At 42.8% G+C, this 27,229-nt stretch overlaps 1 protein-coding gene across 2 annotated transcripts in view; it reads right to left on the bottom strand.

Annotated features, from left to right (window-relative positions):
* trit1 (tRNA isopentenyltransferase 1) overlaps positions 1 to 27,229 on the bottom strand; it is a 49,898-nt gene that overhangs the window by 3,714 nt on the left and 18,955 nt on the right. Inside the window, exons 2-8 of one of the 2 annotated variants that reach the window (XM_061741937.1) lie at positions 25,159 to 25,299; positions 19,194 to 19,292; positions 18,613 to 18,833; positions 15,719 to 15,861; positions 15,537 to 15,648; positions 10,987 to 11,099; positions 10,807 to 10,884 (exon numbers count right to left, since the gene is read on the bottom strand). In XM_061741937.1, coding sequence (XP_061597921.1) covers positions 10,807 to 10,884; positions 10,987 to 11,099; positions 15,537 to 15,648; positions 15,719 to 15,861; positions 18,613 to 18,833; positions 19,194 to 19,292; positions 25,159 to 25,299 — 907 coding nt within the window. The remainder of the gene's footprint in view (positions 1 to 10,806; positions 10,885 to 10,986; positions 11,100 to 15,536; positions 15,649 to 15,718; positions 15,862 to 18,612; positions 18,834 to 19,193; positions 19,293 to 25,158; positions 25,300 to 27,229) is intronic. The other variant, XM_061741938.1, reaches the window with a different exon arrangement.

Here is a 27,229-nt window from a genome sequence, read left to right as displayed (position 1 = left end):
TACAATCTGGAGTTTCTGGTGGTTTTTGTGGTTTCGTGTTAGCCAACGCTAAGACTCAAATCAAACAACGTATTTAATATGAAGTGTTTGCTCTGATTTCAGAAGCACCGAGTTAACTGAGCCCTGAGGGAAATAAGTCCAACTTTTCCACCATAGCAGTTCGGCTAAGTTAGATCTCAAATACTTTATGTACTTCTTAGTCTGTACAGTGACTGCACAGAAGTGTTTACACGTAGGCTTATGTGGACCTTGCTGCTAAATCAGAGAAAAATAGATGTATTTCCGTTGCACGTCAGTTTCAGGGCAGAAACTGCAGCAACAGTTTACTGACCAACCACACTCCTGGTTACTAGTCAAACGTGATTAACTCACTTGAAACTGAATCAGTACTTCTGACAAAACCTGATTAGAATGAATGCGAGTCAGCTGTTCTTTTTTTTTTCAAAGCCTTAATTCCAGGTCTGGTTTCTGCCGTGAGAACCGCTGACCTTACGACCCGTCACCGGCCCGTCTCAATACAGCTGCAGTCAAGTTGAATGGCAATATACAGCGTTGACCCTTTATCTCTCACTTCAAGAGTATGGGCTTTATAAATGTCGGTATTGTTTTATTTAGATGGTCCAGGGGCCTTGTTTGCCCATATGTGATACAACGCTGGCAACTACCGAATCTGTCTAAGGAGAAAAAAAAGAAAGAAATTTGTGAATGAACCAAAGGAAAGTTTTTTTGTTTATTTTCTTGGACTGTCAGAGCTTTTAAAATGATGGACAGCTGCAGGCAGAATGCAGGTTATTGCGACAGCACTATGAAAACATCTAATTAGATCACATATTTAATAAACAAGATGTAATATCCGCTAACGAGCTAATGTGTTCCATGAAAACCCACCGGCAGGACAAACGCCAACTTCTGCAGCAGTGAGAAATGTTGAACTTCAAGTTTCAAGCTTTAGTGTCAGATATGCTATATATTCGACATACAGCACAAATTAAATTAGAGTCCTCTCTGACCCAAGGTGCAGAATACAAATAATAAAAACAGTCCACAATTTAAAAAGACATAAACTAAACTTGAATATTTACATGATGAAATAAAAGCAAAGTTTTGTAGAAGTGGTCAAACTACGAGGAATCACTGGGTAGATCCTGCATCAGTCAGAAGTCTGTTTTCAGAGGGAGATTATTGACACTGATGAAAACGTTACGAGTGTCTTCCACACGAGCTACAAACCTACAACCCTCACTTTCAGTTCAACTCAATTTTATCTAAAAAAGCACTTGAAAAACAACGCAGCTGAACACCAAGAGACTTAAAGGAGCCGTCTGTAAGAAATGTCCAAAACTGGTACTGCAGTCACTTTCAAAATATTGTTGAGCGGCGTGTACCCTCCCCCTCCTCCTCCCGACCAGAGGTTGCCAGGTAGGCTGCAGAATGCAGCAGGAACGTAGGCTGCCATGGCTGCGATTATTAGAGCCGAGCTGGCAACCCGGATGCTGAAACATTACTGACTTGGTGATTGGGAGATAGGTGGAGGGTGGAGCTTCAGAAACAATACTGACTTGGTGATTGGGAGATAGGTGGAGGGTGGAGCTTCAGGCCAAAACAAAAAATGACAACATAAACATCAGTTGAGGGCTGCAACTCCTCTTTTTAAACTGGAATATCCTGGCTTGAGTGCTATTGTCAGTGACATAAGTATTTGAAATGAACATGATTTTTAAATGTCTGTTGACATATCGGGGTCATTTTATGATTCGTTTTATTATTGCTCTTACATACAGCTCCTTTAAGATGCCTAAAAACAAAACAATAGAAGAATAAGCTACAAAGTGAAATAAAGTCAACATCTCAAAAGTGGGTTAAAAGCCAAAAGTATAAAAAGATAAAATGGCACCAGGCAACAGGAGCAGATCAGCCTGTATAATAATAACAACGTAAAAGAGTGAGTCAGCCTGCCAGAAATTAAAATCCAGATAAAACCTCAAAGTGAGTTAAATGGATACGTTTTGTGGTAGGATTTAAAAACAGGAATTGAGCCAGCCTGTCTGATGTACCGAGCGAGCACATTCCAAGTTTTGGGGTGATAAATGAAAATGCAATAAATGAAAATGTCCGATCTCTCTCCTTCTTCTTTGTCTTCGGGACAACAAGCAGCGACTGATCTGCCGACCTCTGAGGGCGTGAGGGAAAGTTGGGGTGATGTGCCCCTGTTTTCTTTTTGGTGCCAGTCAAAAGCTGCGCTGCGGCGTCATCACGCCCGCGCCGTACGAGGCTGAAACGTTTCTACACGGGCCAGATCGCCTGTTGGTTGGAGGTGCTGACTTGGCGAAACTTCTGGAGAAACGGCGCGTTTGTTTGCCTGTCAAGTTCAAATATGATCAATCTTTTCCCCGATGCATCTGTTCTACTTTTAAGCACATTCTTATGTAAATGAATCCCATTAACCTTTGAAGTAGTGTTTGCCTACTCAATTATGGCTTAATCCTCTGCACACAGACTAAAGCATGGATTTGAAGACAGACAGCCTATAGGATCTCTACCGAGACATGTCCGGAGATGGGCAGAGAGAGCCGGCTACGGCCGGTCAGCTGATTAACCAACATGGGATTTGTCAGAGGATGAGTCTCATAGAGAACAATCCCAATCATAACAGCTCAGTTAACTTTGGAAAAAAAGAAAAAAAAAGGATAGAAATTGTAAAATATACCAGCCGAAGACGAATGAATTCACCGTGACACTTTGAGCGCAGGAAGTCTCCCCGACTGAGCTTGTACTCCTCATTTGTGTCGTTTTAGCTTCTGTTAAATGTGAAAGGTTGTAAAGTACCCTTATAGTCCCTTTTATCTTTTTTACCTATTGAGCCCAGTAAAGTTAATGTTACAACCACTCCAGCGATTTACCAGTGTCAGAAACCAGACGAGATCAGTGGGAAACCCTCCCACAGTCGTGGGACTATCACGTACCGCTTCATGAATGACTTATGTTCATTACCGAGTCAACAAAAACTTTACACACGTCCAAACGTACATTTACGACGGACGTTTATGGCACTCTTGTGGCTGCCACGCGGTTTTACTCCCGTCTCCAGTGATGTTTGCAAACAAGAAAGCCATCCAGCCGGGGGTTTATGTTCAACCAATTCAACGTGATGCACTTCGCCCCGTTCACATCGAGACCAGCTTCCGTCAACAGCTGATAAAAGGTGCGGGAGCAAAACAAACACGGGCTCCTTAAAAAGCAATATCTCCGTCTGCACCTGCATCATCTGGCTTCACAGCGGGAGTTTATTCTCTGTTTAATCCGTGTGTGCCACTTATTCCCAGGCTCTGCGTGTGTGTGTGTGTGTGTTCACACAGGCAAATTGTTCTTTCGTGTGTGTGCTTTCAAAACAGCGGTTACTGTTAATCAAAGCTTCAGATTTCACTTGCACGGGTACCGTGTGCCCGTTTCTCTGCGAGCTCTTTTGTGGCTGCAGCACAATAGCGGGCAGGTGGTGGTGCGGCGGTGAGAGTCATCTGGGATACCTGCACCACAGACACAATAACAGGTTCCTCTGATAAATACCCACCTGCCACCACCCCGTGCCCTCTTGTTGCCACTACTTTCTTTGTCTTCTCATCCCTCTCCTCCGACCTGTCCCCTCCTGCAGCCGACAACCTCCCACCGGAGTGGTGGTGCATAATAGTGAGACACTTGGAGACGACAAACTCTTTCCTCTGGATCATTCTGGACTGAAATCTGGTCCGAGTTTAACACTGTTCAGCTGTGTTGACTTGAATAAAAGCACACAGCATATGTGACATCAGAGGACACGACACCGACTTGCATTAATTACCTTCACACTTAGTCAAAGCATAACTCACAGTGTGTGTCAGTGCTCCCTTTCAGACACACAGGGGAGATCAGTTTGCCAACAAGAAGGGGGGATAATCTGTCGCCGGGCAGCTGCTCGCCAGTGGAGAGTGTGTGTGTATTGTGTGTTGAAACAGTAGTCCACCTGTTGCAACAAGCGGGCCAAAAGTCGTTTGCTGTGCCGTCCTTGTGTTTGCTCAGCGAGAGCTGAGAGCCTGCGTGTGCTTGGCTGTAAAAGCCCCGGCACCAGCCTTCGCTGGGCATCCCCTCGCCCAGCTGGGCTGCAACGGCCGGCGGCCACGCTGGGGGCGAATCAGACGACTCTATTCAGTCAGCCGCCTCTTCCTCTTTCCTGCAGTTCCTCTTCCACTTTGTTCTGACTCCTCAACTCCTTTGTTTATCCAGTGTTTATGATTTACAGCTGCAAGCTCCATGTCTTGGTTTAAACATCTTTTTCATTTGTGAAGCCATAAGTAATAATCATACTGATCTTTGTCAGTATATATCTCACGAAACACACCGAATTAGTTTATATCCACACGAAGACAAAACACTTCGAAATTGTCTTCAAGTCAATTTCAAAAACGTTCTTTGGAAAGTCTAAGGTGTGTCAGTAAATGATGTAAAATACATGCCAGGCCTGTTGGTGGCGTTGTGATGCTATGACGGAAACACGCGAAACCAGGCGACAAAGCATCACGCAGAAATCTGGAAACAGAGAAAACGGCTGGAATTATGAGTTACGTGTACGACGCAAGCGTTTCAGAGAAGTTGGGGAGAGGCTGCCACGTAAACGGCATCTTCAAATCTTTCTCACTCCGGAATCTGGTTTCAGAAATGATGGTTTCCAGACCCCCAAAGCGCCGGCTTCATATGGATAAATACGCTGGTTTGATAAGCTGAGCCTGTCTTCATGTGGACGGGGCCTAAGACCTCTGCCTCTAACCCATCACTAGCAACACTTTCTGGCATCCGGGAAGCAGTTGGTGTTAAGGGACTGTCTCAGGGGCCCACACGGCCCTTTTTACACCAAACTGGTTCCAGTGCTGGTGCTGGTTCACAACTTGTTCAACTTGGGAATCGGCTGAGAACCGGTTTGTTTTTTCATAGAATTACGTCACTGCAAACGTCAGTTACGTCGCTGCGTTTGCATTGGCGCGAAAGTTGAAGCAACAACAGCGTATTTGCTCTAATACGGACTTGGTCCGCGTTGCACCCTCGGTGACCACGTCTTTAAAAGACAGGTCGTCTCCTCCACAGACCACTGCTGCTTTGCTGCATCCAGATCAATTTGTCTCTTTGAAAATGTCGCCGTCTCGCAGTTTTGCTATTGCCGTTGGTCTTAACAACTCCGGCCCCCTCTGCTACATAAGCTGCTACATAAGCGGCTCTTTCCTCTGGCCCAGCAAAGAGTTGGTGCTACCTTGGAACCAGAGCCAGTTCTTTGTCATTTACTACGTTTACATGCAGTCAAAATTCGGGTTATTGCTAATATTCCGGTTACTGAAACATTCTGAATATTCCGTTTACATGCGTCAGAAAACAGGGTTATCTCAGTATACATGGTTTTTAATCATTTGGGATATCCCGATCGAACCAGCGACGCACGGAGAACGTGATGACGCAATTAGCGTCATTTCCGCTTCTTCTTCCTGTATCCAAATTCAAAACAAATTCTCCTTTGCGCAACTTTTCTCTCACCTTCTTCTAAATCCTGCTATCCCGGTACTTTCTACCATCTACAAATGCCAAAATGTTCATATCCTTCATTACATTTATAATGTGATTAGTCTCCTCCTCACTCCAAAAGTGTGGTGTGGTCTTGCGTTTCGCCGTGTTTAGAAAAACTTCCTGGACTCAAAAGACCAGGATTCCTTGCGAACAGAGTATGCGCAGAAAACAAATTCCTGTTCCGTTTGATCGGGATATCCCGTTTGGCGTTTACATGACCGAATATTCGGGTTTTAAAAGGAGTAACCCAGGGGTCATATTTGGGTTTTTAAAAACCGGAATATGAGCAAATTCCGGTTATTCAAAGGGTTTATTGGTGTTTACATGGCCGTGCAAATTCGGGTTATTGCCAATATTCGGGTTTTAAAAGGGTTATTGATGCATGTAAACGCAGTCAGTGAGAAAAGAAAGCCTGGTTCCAAACTCTGGCCCAGAACCAGCCCTGGAACCGGTTTGGTGGAAAAGGGGAACCAGTGGTTCACCTCTGCTGCCAACCCATGCACTTGAACCTGGGTCCTCCAGGCCCAAGCCCACCTCTACAACAACTAGGCTACCACTCCCCCTGAACTCCCCATTTACACATTTAAGAGGCAGGAAGTTAGACCCAAGAGTGGACAATCTGGTGTATTTTCAAAATAAATCACCTCAAGCATGCTTAAACTCACACATCAACACTACCTGATCCCCTGGAGGCTGAGAATAGACAATTCAGAGGGTTTAAGAAGAGATTTCAACCAGTTACGTTCATTTTAGAGGCCAAGAAATACCATTCTTCTTTTCATATGGCACTGATGGAAAAGTCCTGCGAGAAGCTAAAACTGAGAAACGTATTAGTTATATTTGGTGTCTCAGTTCTGGAGCCATCATCAGAAATTAAACTGCTGAGTGGAGAAAAGCACCAGAGGTCATCAGCATGAATAACCCTGCGCCCAGACAACACCCAGATAAGACTTATTTATAATGTAAATTAAAAAAACATTAAAAAAAAAAACACCAATGGGGGAAAAAAAACAAAACAGACAACAATCACTGCCAGCGACATAACTGGTTTCATCGTATCAGTTCTTGGTTCACGTTGTGCTTCAAAACATGAAAACAGTTTGCGACAGCAGTCTCACAAGGTCCAGCTGGGCTGTATTTACATATCACATTCACCTTGGCACCTAAGTGAAGGGCTGCAGTCTCAACAACATATCAGCGTGCACAGCAGTTGGTCTTAACCTGGCTTACAATCAGCTGTTACCCACCCCGACAGATTGTATTAACAAATTAATAAATAAATAAATAACTAACAGTGCTCCTCAGACACCCTAACTCTCAGACCTTCCCAGTTATTCTGTATTGCATCTTTAATCATGAATGTGTAAATGTCTGCGTGACAGATTGATGAAAAACCATTAATGTTAATGATCTCATATCTGAATAAGTGGGGAATCACTTGCCTTCACTATTAATGTTCTCACACAGTCTCCCGTTAGATTAGGAAAAACTCTGGGGAAAGATTACTAACTAAACTTGATGTTTTTGCAGGTGGTGCAACATTTTTAAGCAAGCTGAAAAAGCACATCAGTGTGCATTTCAAATTCCCTAGACGTATTATGAACAGCAGCACCTGGCAGCCATCAGCTTCAGTCTCGTGTCCACGTCTCTGGGGAAGGGGTTCATAATGCGGGGCATCAGGTGGACTGAGATCTGCTGGATGGATATCCAGGTCAAGACCTCATCTGTCGTTTGTATGTACATACATTTTAAAACCTTGCGAGAGACAAGTCACACCGAGATGATAAAAGGTCTCAGCCTCTAAAAAATGACCGAAGGAGAAAAATACATCAATCTTCTGCTTGCAGATTCAATATATTCATGGGGAAATGAGAGATTAAAAATGATGAGTCATGACATGTCACTGCCTCTTCTCAGAAAGGTAGCTGTGTTTTATAATGAGTGACGCTGCATCTCCTGAGTCATGTGCGCTGTGGTGTTGTTATGAGTCACTGGGAGACGGAGGGGGGGGTGACGTCCAGCACAGACCCCTATCTGGAACTGAGCCAAGGACGATACTGTTGCATTTCCCAATGACACACCTGCTATTTTTGCTTTGTGCTGGCTGAGGTTTTTGCTGGAGTGGAGATGTGCCCTTTCTTTCTCTCTGCACCCACTTTCCCCGTCTGACCAGTGCGATTTGAACATCTTGGTTGAGGGTTTGATGAGTCCGGCGAACACGTCGCTGTCATGCTGGAGGGGGGTCGGAGAGAGCACTCTGTGGCGGCAACAGCAGCTCTGGCTTGGCTCCGTCCCCCCCCGGGGGAAGGAGCTGCTTTCATGAGTGTATAGTGTGTTCACAAAAGCTTCGCACTTGCCAGAAGACAAGGGTGTAAACTTGCCTCGCACCTGTCGCCCCAGCTGGGTCAGATTACCTTCAGTCTCCATCCGTGTGCTGCTCCTCTCTCCGTGTACCCGAGCCCACCAATCCATCCATCCATCCATCCCCTCGTCCACTTACTCTTTTGAATAAAAGAACGCTACACGACTGTTACTTAACACTCGTGTATCCTGGTAACAGGCGTGTTGTGTTTGTTCAAGCTCCCCATGGAGATGCACATGGACACGCTGATGGAGGCTCATGTTCGCCACAGAAAATGCGGCACTTAATAAAATTAACTTGACCTCAGAATGCTATTTTCTTTCATGGGAATTAAGCGCTCGCCCACAAACCGTGGACCGAACATCCAGCTTGTGCTTGAATGTGAAGAGTCAACCTACATATGAGCTTAAAGTTAAGTCACCTTAAGCTTGATTTCATTTGAGCTGGCTGACCTGGTGTTTAAATCCTCGCAGCAAACCACAGTTGAGTACAACAAGAAGAACTTATCCCACTAAAAAGTGTTTAAGTCTCTCTGACAGCCACTGCTAAACTCCAAAAATCACCCTGCGCCTCCGAAGCATTTCATTCCACCTCGTTGTGATTATTTACATCAAAATTCAGCTTTCGGGGTCATTTCCCGGCTTCTCTAAACGACGTCACCGTGTCCTCCCATCTGTCATTCCTAGCTCATGTTTCAATTTGACCCACTAGTCTCTGTTTGCTTGGGTTGGTCCCAAAAGAGCCCAGTGACCCGGGTGCCCAACTTTGTGTGGTCAGGGCAAATTCCCAGCAGCTCTGTAATGCCTGGACAGATAAGCCTGCTCAGCTGAGGCCTGCCGGCCTCTGTGGGAGCGCGCTCGCAGCTCAGACGACACAGAAAAGAGGTCAGCAGTCACGGCAGGGCCGAGAGGAAAACGGACATGAAAGGTTGGGCGCGTGGGGGGGGGGGGGGGGGGGGGGTGGGGGGGGGGGGGGGGGTATCCCCGCCGGCGCTGGACGGAACAAATGTTTATAACGTCTACGACGATGAAAAGCCCTGAAGAGACACTCCGAGCCCGTCTCGCTCCCTGTGAATGGTACTTTCAAGTCTTGACCCCTGTGCAACGTTTCAACCCAAGAGATTTGGAAAAATCTGATTCTGCTTTAGCTTTCTAGAAGGTTTGCATTTCCAAAAGAGCCAGCTTTTCTCCGCGCCGAACGGTCCCACAAGGCCGTGCGGTATCTTAAATATGCGCGAGTGCACATTCCGAGTAGATTATTTTGAAACATGAAGGCCGTTTCTAAAAGTAATTATCAGACGAAGCAATCCTACAAATGCTCATCATGGAACCAAAAATATGCAGTCAATCTAGATCATTTCAACGTAACTTCTCGTGAGAGCTAATCTGCCTCCACCTGCACCGGGGAGGTCTGACACTGCCGGGTGGACGGAGTCGTCCAGAGAGACTGAAACATGGTCCAAAACACAGACAAAGTTGTAGACAACTCCAGACAGATTACTAAACATGCAAAACAGCGGTAACAAAGACACAAACACACACATGTGACATATGGTGCGTGGAGCGAGCGCTAGGCGGTCAGAAAGAGGGGTATTCAGGTTTAGGGCCTGGCGTGGCCTTAAGCCACTTGGGCCTAACAGGATTAGGAGGCCGGGTTACTGCAGGCCAGGCTGCCGGTGGGCGGGGAGGCCAGGTTACCAGACTACACGAGAGAAACCCTCTCGGCCTTTCTACGCATTTTACAAACACATTTCACTGGGAAACAAAAGCGTGTGGGGGAATCTGACCGCGGTGGGCACATTTTGGTGTTCATTGTGCAGCAGGAGCGAACATGCCGGCAGGTAGAGAAACAGCACGGCTCGTTTGTGTGGATCTGCGGGGGGGGGGGCGAGGGGCTGCAGGGGTCGGGAGGCCGACCCGCAGGTGTGCGGTCAGGGAGGGTCCGGAGAGCTTCTCCGGGATACTCCATCACAGCAGATCACTCATGCCGCATGAAGTCAAATCCTACTTTGCGCTGGTTAATAACTTAATCTGCTGATTCCCACCACTGAGGTGTATCAGACACGTCTAAGCTGTAATGCCGCTGGGCGTGCTCGAGTTCTGGTAAAATAACTAAATAAAAAACAATGACATTTCTGGTAACTGGAATCAGTTTGCGTATTAAGTTTATATTAGCAGCGATTAGACGGATTGGGCTTCACTTTACTGTTGGAGACGGGACCGTTTTAATGTAGCTGCCTAAGAGTTGAATTGCAAACCAAAACTAATCCACTAAAAGTTCAATCATTTCATTTATTTATTTATTTATTCAAACAGGTTAAAACAAAAACAAAATAATCAGAATGCATAAAATGTATATACCGAAAAAAAACAAAAAGAAAAACAAAGAACAACAAAGAAAGCCATAAGCAAAACAAAGCAAATTAAAGAGACAAATCAATATGTAAATAAATATTTCCTGTTTGAAAGGGTGTAGGATGAAGTTTCAAAAAACTTTTCTAATGTTCTGTTTTTACCGTTTCTTCATTTCACACAACTTCAAAAGAAACGCATAAAAGAAAAGAAAAAGTGGTTCAGCTGAGCAAGGCACTTTGGTCATTGGTTGTCAGTTCATGTGTCCATTTCCATTTTGTATCCATACAGAGTAGTGTTTTTAAAGATTTGTTTAAACTTACTTAGTGATTTGCATGATTTCATTTCATCTTTACAGTTATTCCACAATTTGACTCCCTTCACTGATACACAATGGGTTGTGCAACAGTTAAGATATTTGACATAAATGTTAAATAGATATAAATCACTGACAAAGATTATCACAGTCAAAGACAGAGAGACTGCATGAGCGGCGTAAAGAGCACTCACGTTTGAGGAAGCGGTTTCTGACCCATTTATTCTGCTTGCGGGCGTAACGCCTCGTCGCAATCTTCAAAGCTTCGATGCCTACAGAGAGTTGAAAGGGGGAAGAGGGTAAAGATGAAGCGGAGGATCAGTCGACCGACCCACCAGCCATGAATCTGAAGACGTCCCAGATATTTCTCTGACCTTTATCTCTTCGCGCATCTTTCTCCTGCCGGGTGCTGCTCTCGGGGGCAGTCAAGAAGTCGTGGAACTCCTTAAACCCGATCGACTGAAAAATCCCATGTTGATAGTCCTGTCTGTGGAGAGGAGACATTTCATCTAAAAAAAATAAAGTAAAACTGAGACATTCATAGACAACAGTAGGGATTGGCTTCACTTGTTCCAGCTCCATCACTCCTTCCCTGCCTGCATGGTGAATATTGGTGGGAGCAGATGTGAAGCCCTTTGAGGGGCAGCAGGACAAAACAAAAGCTGAATGGATCAGACACGAGGACCCGCTGATGAGATGATGAGATGATGAGAGCGACACCAGTTTGGGACAGAATCCCACTGGTTGACACACAAGACACCTGATGATTTTCATCAGGTGTCTCAGATCTCAGGTCTGAGCACTTTTCTCGTCAGAGGCGAATAATAACTCTGAACTTGGCGTGCTGCGCTGGCTTCAAACAATACTCGTTCATACACCTGTTTATTACAATTTAAAAAAAATGAATAAATCAATTATATAAGAAAGAGACATTTTGACTGAAACTTGGGAAAAGGTCTGAGATTATGACAGAATACCTTAGAATTGAATTTTCTTTTTTCTGTTCAACATGAAAAAATGACCAACCTCACGTATTTTTGAAAATATTTGTAAATATTTTGTAAATCTTATCAGTTTTTTTGGTGTTTACTATTTTTTTCTCTCTTGTACATACTCTTTTTCTACTTTTTATATTGCTCTTTTTTATTATTTAACTATTTATTGGTTATTTCTATTTTAAATTTTTTGTATAAAGCGTGTGTGTGTTTTGGCTGCTGCACGACTGAATTTCTCCTCTGGGAGATCAATAAAGTCTTCTATTCTATTCTATCCTAGTAACAAAATGATTAAAATAATAACAAAATAACACGAACAAGCTGAATGCTCCCAGACATATTTTACGAGAAGGGGTGATGTTTAAAGGATATTATGTTTGTCTTCAGCCTTAAAAAATAAAGACGACGAAAAAAAACGAAAAGGATAAACTCATCAAAGAGCAAAACTCATGGGCAGGGCTCAGGAGGTAAAAACTACACCTACAAACCACGGGTAATCATACAACGGAATATCAGGGACTTTTGAGGACAAAAGACAGTGCAAGGTGGTGTAAGGTGGAGAAAAGAAATAAATCAAACTATGAACAAACACCCCTTTTTTTCTTGCAAAATTTCAGAATTTATAAAGTCACAAGTTCTGACTTCCTTTATCCTCTATAAGCTCTGATACACCGTGGTATAATGATCTTATCCTGGCCTGCAGTACGACTCCTGATAGATAAAGTGCTCGACAAGTTATTGAATATTGAGCTTGAAACTTTACATCTCTGTGCTGTCAGCAGTTGGCAGAATCTGCCAAGTATCCCCTCGATTATTCACCTTAAAGATCGGCGGTCTGCAGTCACACCTGGTGCCGGCTTCAACGATTCGTAGATGAAGATCCTATCATACTTTTGCTGCTTTCTTGAGATAATACTGAAACCCTAACCCCTACAATTTTAATTCTTTATTTCAGCAGATGCACCAATACAGATATCCAAATAGAAAGAAACTAAAGAAAATGTTAACTAAAAGGCTGAAGGAAAAAAAAGAGAAAAAAATACTTTCTTTGATCAAAATCTCTTAATAAGACTGTAAAATAAACATTCAAACAATAATAATGCCTATTTAAGTGCCTAATTCATACAATTGTAGAAGAAACAAGAAGAGGAAATAAAAACAAGTCTGGCCAGATGAGAAATTTGAGAATGGTGACAGAGCACAGGAAATGTAGAGTCAATGGAGGGAGGAAAAGAGAGACGGAGGGAGGGAGGGAGAGATCTGACCTTGATGTCTGGCCACAGCAGCCAGCCGGGGATGAAGGCACGGGGGTAAAGGAGAGGGAGGCAGAGCGAGCGAGGGATGGGCGGAGGGGGGATGGGGGGCAGGGAAGATCAGATTGCTGAGAGGGCAATAGTGTCAGAGACAGAAGGAGAGAAAATGAGGACGAGGTAGAAAAAGAAAGGATGAAGAGGGAGGAGAAGGCTGGCTGATGAGGTGTGATGGGGTGATGAAAGGAAAGGAGGGACAAAGGAAGGGAACTGGCACATTCCTGGGCATCGTTCCACCAATTCCTCCAACCGCCACGGCCACACGCCACACCCACACACACACACGCACACGCACACGCACACACACACACCCCACGCACACACACACACGCTTCCTACCAAAAGAGACACATGTATCTGTGTCCAAATATCTGCTTCAGCTGCATAAGAATCTCACACACCTTTTATGTTGTTGCTTAAAGCAGAAATGACAGTTTCACAAATGTTGCAACAAATATTACATTTAAATCCAGCGTTGAACTAAAGTTAAAAAACAAGAACATCCAGACTAGAAATTCCTGGAAAGAGGAATTTGAACTCTGCATTTCTGTTCATTTCAGTTGTTGGTGTTTAAAGGAGCTCTAGAAGTCATCCATCGCTAGCCGAAGCCAACACAGAGGAAGGACATGGACTCGTCTACTCCAGACAGCCGTGCCTGAAGGTCCTTTTTTTAGCTTTAGTCTAAGTATGCAGACAAACCCAAACTATCTGTAGTGATTCTGATGCAAACAGTTATTCCTTATCCTGCATGACTGCATCTGATGAGTCATGCAGAAATGACACAGTCCCGATAAAATCACAGTGAGTCTTGTAACCTTTCATATTTGACACACGGCCAAGACGAAGGAATAATATCAACAGAGCCAACCTTGGAGGTATCACAGAGGGCTGCCATGGAGCAAACTTGGGTAGGTCAGCTGTTTTCTTGTCAGCTGCTTTGAAATAACATAAGAAAAAGAACAAAACGCATCCTGCCTCTGAATCATGGCCATATCATCTCATGATGCCATCCACAGTCCGGCAGACGGCGGCCCCCTGAAAGAGTGCAGCCGCTGCAGAGCTACCGGTCATGTGGTAGCTGTTAGAAGTCGGTGATCATGTGAGGGACGGAATATTTGTTCTGGGTCCTTTAGGTAATAAGTAAAGCTCACCAGACTCCCTCCACAGCGCTGATCTCATACAGCAGGGGGCCTATATGTGCAATGACTAATCATTCCTGGACATTGTAAAGAAATCTCCTCCCCGTATGAACCCAGCTCGCAGCTGTGTGGGCCGTGTCTAAATCCGTCTCGAGCCGTTGGGAAACGGCAGCGCGGTGCAGCGCGAGCCGTCAGCCTGGGAGGGAGAAATAAATAACTGTACTGTCGCTTGGCAGAGTTCACTCCACTCACATCGCCCTGGTTTCAGGGAGGAGAGAGGTCCAGGCGCCATCTCTCCATCATTCCTTTAGACTGGAGGATGATGAGAACAGGATGTCAAACTTGTTGCATGAACACTTTATAGATATATATTTTGGAATTAAGAAATAAGAAAAGGGATAAAAGAAAAGCACCAGAAACAGAAGGCGACATAAAAACATCTTAAAGAGTGTTTTCTGTCGAGGATTCCTGGGGACGGAGGCGGAGAGGCAGAGGAATCCTTTAGCCGCCCTAAAAGGAGGTGTCTTAACTCTGATAAAGTGCCTGAAGTGAAACCAGCTCCAGCGAGAGGCTGAAGGCTGTTTGAAAATTAGAGCCTGGGGGCGTGCAGACGGATGCAAGAGAGTTTACCAGACCTATGAAGATGCATCCTTATCACAGAAAAACATGCACATTAATCATATGGAAATAAATAAAACCATGCAATAAAAAGACCACCATAAAAAAAGATGCATTAAACACAGGCCTGGGGATCGATTCAAATGTCAAGAATCGATTTGATTCCAATTCTTAAGATTCAGAATCAATTATCAAGCTTTGATTCGATTCGATATCGATTTGGGTTAGTGTTATTAAAACTGTTTCTTGAGCTGTTGCATGAATTATATGACTGTAGTTATGCAGCATTTGAATACTAGTATTATAATGAGATTCAACAGCAAGTATTGCAGCTAATGATGCTGTAAGGACCAATCAGCTCCCAGAATGCTGATAGAACTGCTTTCAGAAACATCGTGCGGGGCAGAATTACCAAACAGATCCATGGCAGCTAACAGAGGCTGGATGAAATTGGTTTTATTTTTCCCCACATTCCGTTTGTATTTTTTCCATTTTCGGTCTTTTTTGGTTTTTAGCGTTATATGCAAACGTAACCCCATGACAGTATATAAAGTAATGAAATATAGGAAATATAGACAATTTATGCAATTATAACTGAAAACTTTAATGTTTTCATACATGGTGCAAGTTATTCTCGTGTCCAACAAACATTACTTTTTTGGGCATAAACAAAAAAAAAATACCAAAAGTTGTACTGTAATAATGGAAAAAAAACAAAAAAACAAAATCGATATTTAGACATACAAATCTATTTTCAGGAATTAATACTAGAATCGGAAAATTTATTTTTCAACACAAGCCTAATTAAACAGTGACTTCATGTTTTAGGAAGATGGAAAGTTATGGCTGCTTGTGTGCTTACCCGTCACCCTGGAGTTTCTGCTGGTTGTACCGGGTGTGGAAGTCTCGGAGCTCCTCTACGAGTCCTGCAGACAACATCTCATCCACACGACGGTCCAGCCGCTTGTCTAATGCTAGAAAACACAGGAGGGTCAAAGGCTGCTCTCACATCCAGACGGTTATGAACGTTTGGGTTAGGGTTACCTTCCATGTCTGCGTGTAGCCAGAAGATGCAGGGGTCCGGGAACCTCAGTGGGCCCCCGAGCCGATCCCCTCCCTGCTGACCCCTCTGCTCCTCCAGCCAGCGGCTGTGAGGGATCCCCGTCTCCTCGTGGATCTGGAGACTTCTGTGGACGTGCAGGTAGACACGCTTTTAAAACAGAACTTTAATGAAACCCAGTCACTCTAAACGCTTGGGAGGTTCTGTACAAACTTGTGTGACTCCCATAAACAGTTACATCCCTGTATATCAAGTCTCGGTGGGAAAACTGAGATTAGACGAGTTAACCATCCTCTCATCCACTAAATCCAAAGTAAATGACTCCCAACTCCCTTTCCCAGACAAAAGTTGAGATCGTGCATTGAGACAGATAAGATAAGATAGTCCTTTATTGATCCCCAGAAGGGAAATGCAGGTGCTACAGCAGCTCAAAGTCGGACAACATGAACTCAGACTAAATAAACAATAAAGATAAATTATAAGTATGAAAAATAAAAAGTGAATAAATACATTAAAAAATAAACTGAAACTGAACAAGTATACAGTAAACTGAATAAATGTACTATAAACATAGTAAGTACAGTATAATAAATATTCTAATATAATATAGGTGAGCGCTGTCGCACTCGCTAGAAACAGAAAATATGAGCCAAAAATTGGGCAAAATGAGCGGTTTTGGTCTGAAATTACACTATGGCCTATTTTCAAACAAGCTGAACAAATGTCCGGGACACTGAGATTTAAATGCAAACCACATTTCTCAGTCCTGACTGGCTAGCCGGACACTGAGGTTATGAGAAAGAGAGGATTCCTGTCGTGTCCCGTCAACTCAGAGAGCAGGGTAACCTACCCCGCTCGAAGCATAGTACTGCTACTCATCAAGCTGTGTGTGTGTGTGTGTGTGTGTGTGTGTGTGTGTGTGTGTGTGTGTGTGTGTGTGTGTGTGTGTGTGTGTGTGTGTGTGTAAACCAACACTCCCCATCAACATGCTACAGCCTGAGGGAGCAGCAGCTCTTCATCGTTTCACACAAGACATGAGAAGACTTGTTTTAACCCGTGAAGGTAACCACATCAGCATCTCGGCAGGGAAGTGTACTCTCGCATCAGCAGGTTTGTTTAAGCAGTGACATTTTCAAAAGCCCCCTTGAACTAAATGAATTGAATGAAATGAAATGAAAGTGCGGTCGAATGAGATTTAAGAAATATCTCAATCAGCAAAACAGAAATTATTGAAACTGATCTTTCCTTTTTAGACATTAAATGTTAATTTTGACACATCAAACATCTGCAGTGAATCTTGAAGGCAAAGATGGATCCTTGAATACACTGTTTCAGTCACATCAGGACATTTATATGTTGGATAAATTGAATAACACAGATTTATTCCTTTTTTTTTTACTGGAGATGCAACCGATCTGATCCAGTATCAGTATCAGTATCAGGGAATGTTACTGACATAATTCACTGATCGGATATCGTAACGAAAGCAGTGATCACTGTTGCATTAGCTCCATTTGATTGATCCTGTTCAGATGAAGTTAACATTTTTAACTTATTCAAAGGGCTGGATACAGTTTTTTTCCTCTCTCTCCTGAAATAAGTTGTACTTGTGATTCACCATGAAGTCAATGAAGAATAAGTTGACTACATATGATATAATACCTTTTAATGGGACCTTCTCGCTAACCACTAAGCCCACTTGTAATATAAAACACATTTATCTTAGATGGACTGATGTCTCGGGAAACCTTCAGGACCAAAACACTGACCGTTAATAGGAATGCATATAGAGCCAGAATGTGTGTTCGTTTGTTGTTTTTAGTTTTTATTTAACATTTTTCTTATTTTCAAAAGATGCTCAAAAAGCATTTATGATTGTTTAAACTAGCTGCTGATCCTGAGATTGATAGTTCCCGCAGCACCATGATTTCTTATCAAGGCTGAATAAACCCACCTGTGTAGGTCACTCATCAGCCATCTACCTAGAAAAATAAAAGAACTTTCTACACACATCATGAATAACACAGAGAAATCAAATGTATGTTGTAAATAGGGCTGTTCGATTAATCGATTTTAAATCGTAATCGCGATTATGTAATTAGAACGATGTTAAAACGTGAAAATCGTAAAATCGATCTTTCACTTTTTTATTTTTTTTATTTTTTTACCTTGTCTGCACACATATTAATGATTGATACCATATTAATGATTGATGGAAATACCTCTCAATACCTGCGACAAGTGCCCCATCGGAGAGGCTCTTTAGTGTAGGAGGGGGCGTTGTAACATGCCACCGGGCATCCCTCAAGCCAGATGCCGTAGACCGGCTCGTGTTCCTTGCAAAAAACTTGCAAATGTGAATAGCAAATGTAATGACTGACATTACAAACCTCTACCTCCTTCATGGGTTGCATTATTATTTAGCATGCAAAGACCCAGTTTAATTTAATTAGAAAATGTCTTGTTTTATTTAATTGGAAATATAACTTACTGTATGTTTGCAAGTGCTGATTTGCTGATTTTATTTTCAGAGATAAAACATTATATTTTTTAAAACTTTTTTTCAACTTATTTTACAGAGTTTTGCACTTTATTCATTCATTTTTGGTTTAATAAGAGCAAAGTTTGCACTTAAAGCCCAATGGGGCAAATGTTCAATAAAAAACAGCATATTTGAAACCATTTCTTTGCCTTTTGTCAATTCACAAAATAATCGTAATCGTAATCGAAAATCGGATTTTGAGAGAAAAAAAAAATCGAGATTTTATTTTTGGGCAAAATCGAACAGCCCTAGTTGTAAATTCACACCGATAAAATGCAGCTAATTGAGAGGTCCAGGATGAATATATCCACCTGAGGACGTCGGCGCCTGCATCACCTGGATAACTTGCGTTTGTCGTTGGGGTGCAGCAGGGCGGCCATGCCGGGGTCCACCGCAGCCAGTCGCTTGTGGAGCTCGGCTCCTCCCAGTTTCTCCAGCTCTGCTTTCCTCTTGGGAGCGCCATCTCCTCCATCTCCTCCATCTCCTCCATCTCCTCCATCTCCTCCATCTCTTCCATCTCCTCCTTGTCCTCCATCCCTCAGGCCCTCGTGTTCCTGCTGTTCCACATCTTTTAGTTAGCCCTTTAAAAACTGCTGCTTCCACTTCCTTTACACATTAGTTTCCTCTTTATTTGAGCTGAGAACTAATATGCCATGCCAATAAAAATAAAGAGCAAAAGAAAAAAAAAACCTGCCTCAAGCAGAAGAATTAAAATAAATGATTACGCAGCACGAAGTCAAAGCCTTTAAAATTCCCTTCTTAGATGCTCGCGGTTTAAAATGACTCATTAACGCATTACATTGTTTTAAAGCTGTGAAAGCAGCCGGAACTGAAGCTTCATTTTAACAATATCAACAGCCTCAAAATGGTATAAAAGCCATAGAAAGATGTGTTTTAAAAGTGTGAATAACACTCACCCCTGTATCCAGCAGGACTTTCCAAAGCAGAGACTCAATGTAATAGTTTGTTCCTCCGACGATGATCGGTAAAGTCTCTCGGCAGTGCATGTTGTCTATGTTGGAGCGTGTTAAGTGGGCAAACCCCCATGTTTGTTTGTAGAAGAGTTACATGAGAGTAAAATAATTAAAACAGGCTGTTCAGCACTAAGTCACATTCAAGCCATGATGACATCCACCACAGAAATAAATCACCAAGAGCGAGAGCAGCGAAACATAGAGGCAATAAGAGTTTAACTAGGGCTGGGCGATATATCGAGATTTTAATATATATCGATATATTTTCAAACGCGATATGGTACGAGACAATATCGTTTATATCGATTTAAAAAAAAATATATATATTTTTTTTTAAATTTTGATATAGCTTATTTTGTGACAAATTGACTTGAATGTTTTATTTGAGATTTGCACAAATGTTTTTGTTATTTGCACAACTGTCAACCTCAGTGGAAAAGTCTGCCTGTTACTGTCTACATTGTATTAATTGCACAGTGTATTTTAATTTAATTGTTATGCAGGAAAGGGATATTTGTTTTATTTTATTCAAGAAGCATTTTATTCTATATATGCAGGCAGTTTATTTTTATTTCATTTGTTTTATACATTTTGATATTGTGCAGACCTCTGTTAATAAATGTACCTGTGTGACATTTGGCACGAGGCTTTGTATAAAATTGACTGTTTTTTTAAGGGTTTGCCTCAGAAAAAAATGAAGCTAACAGAGATGCTATGCTATAATGCTTTGGGGGAAACCCCAATTATGGCACAGAAAAAATATCGAGATATATATCGAGTATCGCCATTCAGCTAGAAAATATCGAGATATGACTTTTGGTCCATATCGCCCAGCCCTAAGTTTAACATTACAAAATTGACTTTAACAGCAGCATTTAAAAAGGTCCCAGGTTCTGCTTTCTTGACTTTCAACGGTTCAAAATCAACTTAAACTGCTTTATACCCTGTTTTCAGGCAGTCTTGCTGTCATTGTAAGAGGTACAAGATTGATTAAGGCTCTCCGTCTCTCTCTCCCTCACACACACACACACACACACAAGCCAGCTCACAACCAGAAACACAAAGATCAAACCCACTCAACATCGTTTCAGGGCGTAAGGAGAGAGTCGGTATCTCACCACAAATGTTGTATTAAAATACTTCTTTTGTACCTCTTACTTCCCAGTGGTGAAATAATGGAAGATAAATTTAAACTTGAGTCCAAATCCAATGAGAAAAGCAAGCGGCCTGTCATCTCCACTCTGCTGCAGATGCCTGCTACTCTCAGAGAAATAGTATCAAAAGGTAAGTATCAGCCGTCTTTTCACTCAACAAGTTGTCGACTGTGATATTAGTTTCTTTTTTTAAATTATTCTTTTTGTTTAGATTCAGGAGCCATCTTCATACGCCAAGGGCTATCCACTATTTATTTTGTTGTCACTGAGTTATGGAAATATTGTTTATATCAAACTTCCAAAGGATCCATGACTGAAGTCTTTTTATGACTGTAATGAACTTATAATGAACTTGTAATGAAGCTAACTGGGGCCCACAGAACCAAGGGCGTAGGTTTGGTCTCAACATTGGTAGGGACAATATAACAGCATAACCTGCATGTACACTTTTTACTGGGGACGGGACATTAATAAGACCAAACAGATTGGGTGAACGGGGGTCAGGGCTACATTTGTCACGAATATGAACCTAATTAATTGAGAGGCTAAATGATCAATGCAAAATAAATCTGCATTGACTTATACTGTGTATAATGTGTATTGGTTCACCTGATACACGGTTCCATTCAAACCTTTGTTTTCAAAAACTACTAAAGAAACATTTGAAAACTTCCAGAATATTCCAAGATTTTATTAGCAATTTAAATTGCAATATTTGAACATAACTTAAATTATATTAAGATACACAATAAATACAAACTTATTAATAATCTCTTAACTACTACTTAACCTATATATGGAACTACATGTTAGCCTACATGGTCCTTCACCACAAGAGTAATACATTGCTTTAATTGATTGTCTCCTTCACCTTCTTTTCCCTTATTTTCATCTCTAAAATGCATCAGTGGGTTGAGCAATTATGGAAAAAATGGTCAAGTCATCAGCCAATCAAACGTGCGTTTGAGGAAAAAAAAATGGACCGGCAAATTCAGCAAGTGAAAAGGGGTAAATATAAGTCTGAACATAATGAAAATAATTCACTTAATAATGGTAGGGTCAATTCTATCCTTACAACATTTGGGAAGACAATCTAAATTACCTTTATATCTGAACTCATTATATAATGCAAGTAAGGTTGGTGGGGACAATTTCAGCCTCCTGAAAAGTTGGTAGTGTTATGTCCCTACCGTCCCTATGCAAACCTACGCCCTCGCACAGAACCCAACAATGTAGTTCTTGTTTTTGCAGTTTCTTCTAACATTAAACAGCCTGACCCAGGTCCACTTTCCAAGTCCAGAATGATGGCTTGAAAGTTATTTGTAAATGGTCTTATAGCCTTTTCTAGAGTAATCTATCTATCCATCGCTTCTCTATGATACGTGCTGATGTCTTCTCTCCTTGGTATTGCGTTAAGACACACACACACACACAATTCCCCAGACCAAACCTTTGAAAGTTCTGACTTTTGCAGCTCTTACAGAGGTGTCCACCTTTCATGAATAATTAATAACACTATGTAATCTGTCATGTTGTTGTTTGTCTGCGGTTAAATGCACATCTTGTTGGAAGACTTGGTCAGGACCAGATGTTCTTCTTCCTTTGTAATGTCCACATATATTAGAGCAGAGCCCTGAATGAATGCTGTCTTTCACTTTACTGCAGCCATCGTCTGTCTGCGCTCCCATCTCACTCCTGAGACTTATTACTTGAGATGATGTTTACTGGATGCAGACACGTGTACTAACTTTGTTTCTTGTGATGATCGATGATGAATTATTCAGAGGTCTGATGTCTCTTCCCGGCTATTTTACTGCCGAGTTTGTCTCTGTAGGCTTCTGCATACGGAGTTGCTGCCCATCTTTGGAAAGTCTGTCTTTCATTAAAAGGATTTTAAATCTAAGGAGTCATTTTTGCCGTCGTAAAATGAAATATAAATGATGAGATTAAATTCTGCTAATCCGTTCGATACCGCATTAAAATTAAAACTTAAAAACCAAAGAAATAAAGAGTGGAAAGCAGATCTTTGTGGTCACACGGACGGCGGCTTGTGTGCCACACCTTATTTCCTCTGTGTCATTCTCTGTCGCATCTTCTCTCATCTTGCACCTTTCCCTCCTCCTCCTTCTCCTCCTCCTCCTCCTCCTCCTCCTCCTCCTCCTCCTCCTCCTCCTCCTCCTCCTCCTCCTCCTTCTCCCTCCCTCGAGTCACCCCCCCTCCCCTCCCTCCTCCACTCTGGGATAATCAAATAACCACTCAAACAAGATAAAGGCCCATCAGGCATCGTCACTCACCTCCTTTCACTTACACATACGCCCACGCGAGGCTGCGTCTCTGTGCTTTGCAGGGGAGTGAGGATGAACACAGACAAGTCAAATCAAAGCAAGGGAAAACCGGAGGGCTGAGTCACACCGGAGGGTTTTATGTGAATGGTGTGCTGAGAGAGGGGCTGATCGCTGCCGACGCCTCATTAGGTCCTGCGTTCTCCAACTTAACATTCTCTCTGACTTTCAGACACTCGTCTTTTTTGCTCTACGGTGAAAATCCTCCACGTCGCCTTTTTTTCTCCTCCTACTCTGTATTCATCTCTTCCCATCTTTCCCTCTTCCCACCAGTGGGCTCGCGTTGCACTGAGACTATTCTTGGAGCTACCGCAACCCCTCGCCGCACTGGTGTGTGTGTGTGTGTGTGTGTGTGTAAAGGAGAGATGAGCATGCATGTGTGTGTGTGTGTCTGTGTGCGGATGCCACCCTGATCTATTAATACTCTCTAGTTATCGCCTCCTCTCTCCACATCTGTGTGACGGCTAGTATCTGCAGGAGGGTGTGACCGCCCACACTTATAAGGCGTCTCTCAAACCCGTTTGAGGTTCTACAAAACACTTTAGCATGTTTCTTCTTCACCGGTTCACAAGGAATACAAAGATGAGCCCATGTGGGCTTCAGTGCTGGGATAAAACCCCAGATCTTCTGTCCGTGCGTGAAAGCAGACCAGAGACACGCTTCTCTATAAATCCCAAGTCTAGTGGTCTCCCGCCTCTCATGTTCAGTCACACATCTGCAGAAACACACAGCAGATCTACACACGCACATAAATACCACCGGACCAATTAGCGAGAGCCAAACCCCACTTAAGTCTCCCCCTGCGGCGACCACTAGCAGGAACACATGGAATAAGGTATCGCCCAAGAGAAACAACAACACTTTTCAACACTTCATCTTGTTTCAAGCAAAGGATCAGCCTGTTGGATCAGACCCACATCTAGAACGACGCAGGGTCTGAAAACGATCGGTAGGCCTTCCCGAGCCCCAACCATTGACTTCCACATTGACGATCACGCAGAACTAGGATACGTTAAGAGTTCCTCGACTGACCGAGGCTGGCTGCAAACGTGAGTCGATCTTCGTTGATTTGCTTGTTAAAATGTTCAACTTTAGAACAGAAATAAAACATATTTAAAAGCCGGGTTAAAAAAAAACAAGGTTTTAGTCTCAATTGTTTGATTTCACCCCCCGTGACATTTTTTTTGTACCACGCCAGGGGAGTTTATATAAAGCATTACATTTATCTCTAATATGATTGATTGACAGTCGGCTCAGCCAACAGTGAGTCGTTATCACTTCCTCATCCTTAAAGGTATTGTGACATCATTTTTAACATGCTTTTAACACTATTAAAAGTCTTGGCCAACATCCCTCAAATGTGTCTAAAAGAGTGTAACAAGAAAAACTTCACTCTAGTACTCCATTCCTGGCTTTTTATTACAGTGTTTCTTTGCGCCGTGAAAAATGCTTCCTTTCCCCCCTTTCCTGTCATCATTGCTCCGCTCCTCCTCCAAACCTCCTCCAACCCAACCATACGCTCACAGCGGCGTCGGAGAGTTAAGCCGGGAGCGACAGGCGAAGCATGCACAGAAAAGCAGCAGGGCGAACCACAGCAAACAATCATAAAAATAAAGGCATGCAAGCAGCAGTGTCGCCTTATCTTAAGTCCAGTCAGTGGCCGCGGGTCTTCTTAGCAGTTTTCCTCCGGTGATGAGAACAGAGGGGGCTCTAAACAGCTCCGTGTTAAGCCTGATTTATGGTTCTGCGTTAAATCGACGCAGAGCCTACGCCGTAGGGTTCAGCGTACGGTGCGCGTCGCCGCGTAACCCTACGCCGTAGGCTCTGCGTCGGTGTAACGCGGAACCATAAATCAGCCTTTATGGTGCGCTGGAGAGGAGAGGAGGCAGGGAGCTGGGTGGAGGGGGCGGTGATTTAGCGGGCCTTGACGTCACGGCCCGCCACCAAACCAGGTGCGCCGCTTTTGCATAGTTATGCGGAAAATCCCAGAAAGCACACAATACACTGAATGTTAAAAGTTCGTTGTTTTTTGGGTGTAATTGATGTCAAGACACCCTACAAAACACAAAAAATCAAGAAAAATGTGTTTTTCATGTCACAATACCTTTAATGGTCATGCACCCGTTTGCATCAACCCAGCATCGGATAAACAACGTCCTTTTTGATTATGGTGTTACGAGTTACCGTGTAAAACGGTACATCCCGCTAACATTGTTTGACACATCTATGTTTACCATCTAGATTACAACGTGTTCAACTCGCCCGGAGACTCTACAAGCAGACTGATATGACGGGCCCCTTGTGACTTTGGAGCAGTTAATGAGCTACAACGGATGGTAAATAGACCTACCGAGACGGCACGTTTTAATCTGCCAGCTTTAACTGTAGATTTCTCGAGCACCCAAAGGATATCAGCGCCAGCGCTTTGTTCCTGAAGTCCACCACCGTGTAGCTGCTCACCAATGGGTCCACGAAGCCGATCATGTGATGCCTGCACTCGGCCTGCTCCTGGTCTGTCACCTTGTTGGTGACGATGTCCAGGCCCTGGTACACCTGCAGGGGACACAGAGGAGTAGGGGTGGGTATTGGGAAGGACCTTACGATACGATACGCATCACGATACTTGAGCCACGATACGATACACATTGCGATATCCCGATTATGCAATATCCCGATTATTATATTCTACATAGTTCACCGAAAAATGTAAAAATGCATTACACATCTTAAAATCCAAGTTGTATATATGTACATCAGATGATAGTGATGGATCTTAAAATCCGAGTTGCACGTTCATCAGATTATAGTGACAATTCATGGGACAAACTGAGTCAAAACAATGTTTTATTATAACTATACAAGCTAAAGTTACAACATATTTGTATATGTTTTTCATATTATTTACATCATATGAAATTAACATTAAATTTAGTATGAGGTTGCTTTAATTATGTGGCAAATGATAATAAACACAAGAAAGATGGGTACTAAAACCAAGGACAGGCACAGTGATCACTCAGTATAGATATAGATCCATAAATAAATAAAACTCTGTCCATTATTTTTCATTTTTTAAGGACAGGCAATTGTGTTATATAAAAAATAAATTATAAAATTGTAATTATACAAATAAAACGTGAAATAAAACCTGAGCTCAGTGCAGGGCCCTCCCAGGGTTGGTAGAGAGTGGCAATGCCCAGGACTGTCACTTAGGTAGGAGCACTGGGTGATATAATGGGGGGGGGGGGAAAAAAAATCGATATTCAAATTTTGAATATCGATATTGAATCAGCTGGAAAAGTATCGCGATATATTGCCATATCGATATTTTTGCCCACCCCTACAGAGGAGCCCATAAACCCGGGCCCAAACGCCTCAAGACCAGAGGATAGATCAGGAGATGAAGGGAGTTAAATAGAGGTAGAGCAGTAAAATATGCAACATTTGGCAGAAACAGAATCACAGAATATCATGCAGAGGGAGAAAAGTAAAGGGACTCCTGAGTATCAAAGAGAAGAAGAAAAAAAAAAGAAGCATAAAACTGGACAATGCTGTGAAATCACCTGCCAACGGATAAACCGGACACCAGATTGAAATCTGTTAATAGGAAAGTGAAAGCAGAGTTGTTACAGCGAAGCAGAGCGGAGCGCTGAGCGCCCCATCCTGTACATTAATGATACACATCTTCTCTCCTTTTACCATGGGACCAGGGGTTTGGGGGGGGTTGGCTCGTGGAATGTGACAGCTGGGTGTCACACAGCAGTCTGAGGCGATTTTCATTCCCACACGCAGATGCTGAACGTTTTCTCTGGGCTTTCTCGGGGCCCTCAGAGCTACGTGCTCCCGTGTTCTGCGCGTCTGGTTGTTATAAGCTTCCCAAACCTGACTTGGTTGTCTTGGTCCGCTGACATGAATCTGGTTAAATGTGCTCTCCTTCACGTTTAGTGTGGTGGGGATCCCGACATCGTTGCACATTTAGTTTACATCACAGTCATGCATCAGCGGTGTCCGAGTGGAGGAGAGAAAGAAGAGATCGGCTCGAGCACTTTGTCACGGGTGTGAAGAAGTTGGAGAATATCTGAGGAAAACGTGATGAATGAAGAGTGAGGTGTGTTGACAGCTGCACCGTCATGTGAGAGGACTGGACATAAAGGTGTCCTTCTATGTTCGACTGCTGATTTGAAAGCAAAAGTGCAGATAAGGTGTGGTAAGAGAACCGAGTGTGGAGCAATTTAATACTTTTTTTTAGCAGGAAATTGATCCCAATGTTATTTCCTTTACAAATTGATGCTCAGAATCCACTCTGGCATACAGTAGTTTAGTATAAATCAATAATGATAAAGCAAACTTTTTTTTTTTTTTATTTAAAAGTCCTCACAAATAAATTACATCTGGATATTTTTTCACCTTTAATCTTCTACCTTTTCACTAACTTCCACTCTGTCACATCTCAGACGACTGAACCCCAAGAAAACATTAAATA

Source organism: Cololabis saira, chromosome 15 (genome assembly GCF_033807715.1).
Source record: "Cololabis saira isolate AMF1-May2022 chromosome 15, fColSai1.1, whole genome shotgun sequence".
In the NCBI taxonomy this organism is placed as follows: Eukaryota; Metazoa; Chordata; class Actinopteri; order Beloniformes; family Belonidae; genus Cololabis; species Cololabis saira.
This window is presented reverse-complemented; position numbering and strand designations above follow the sequence as displayed.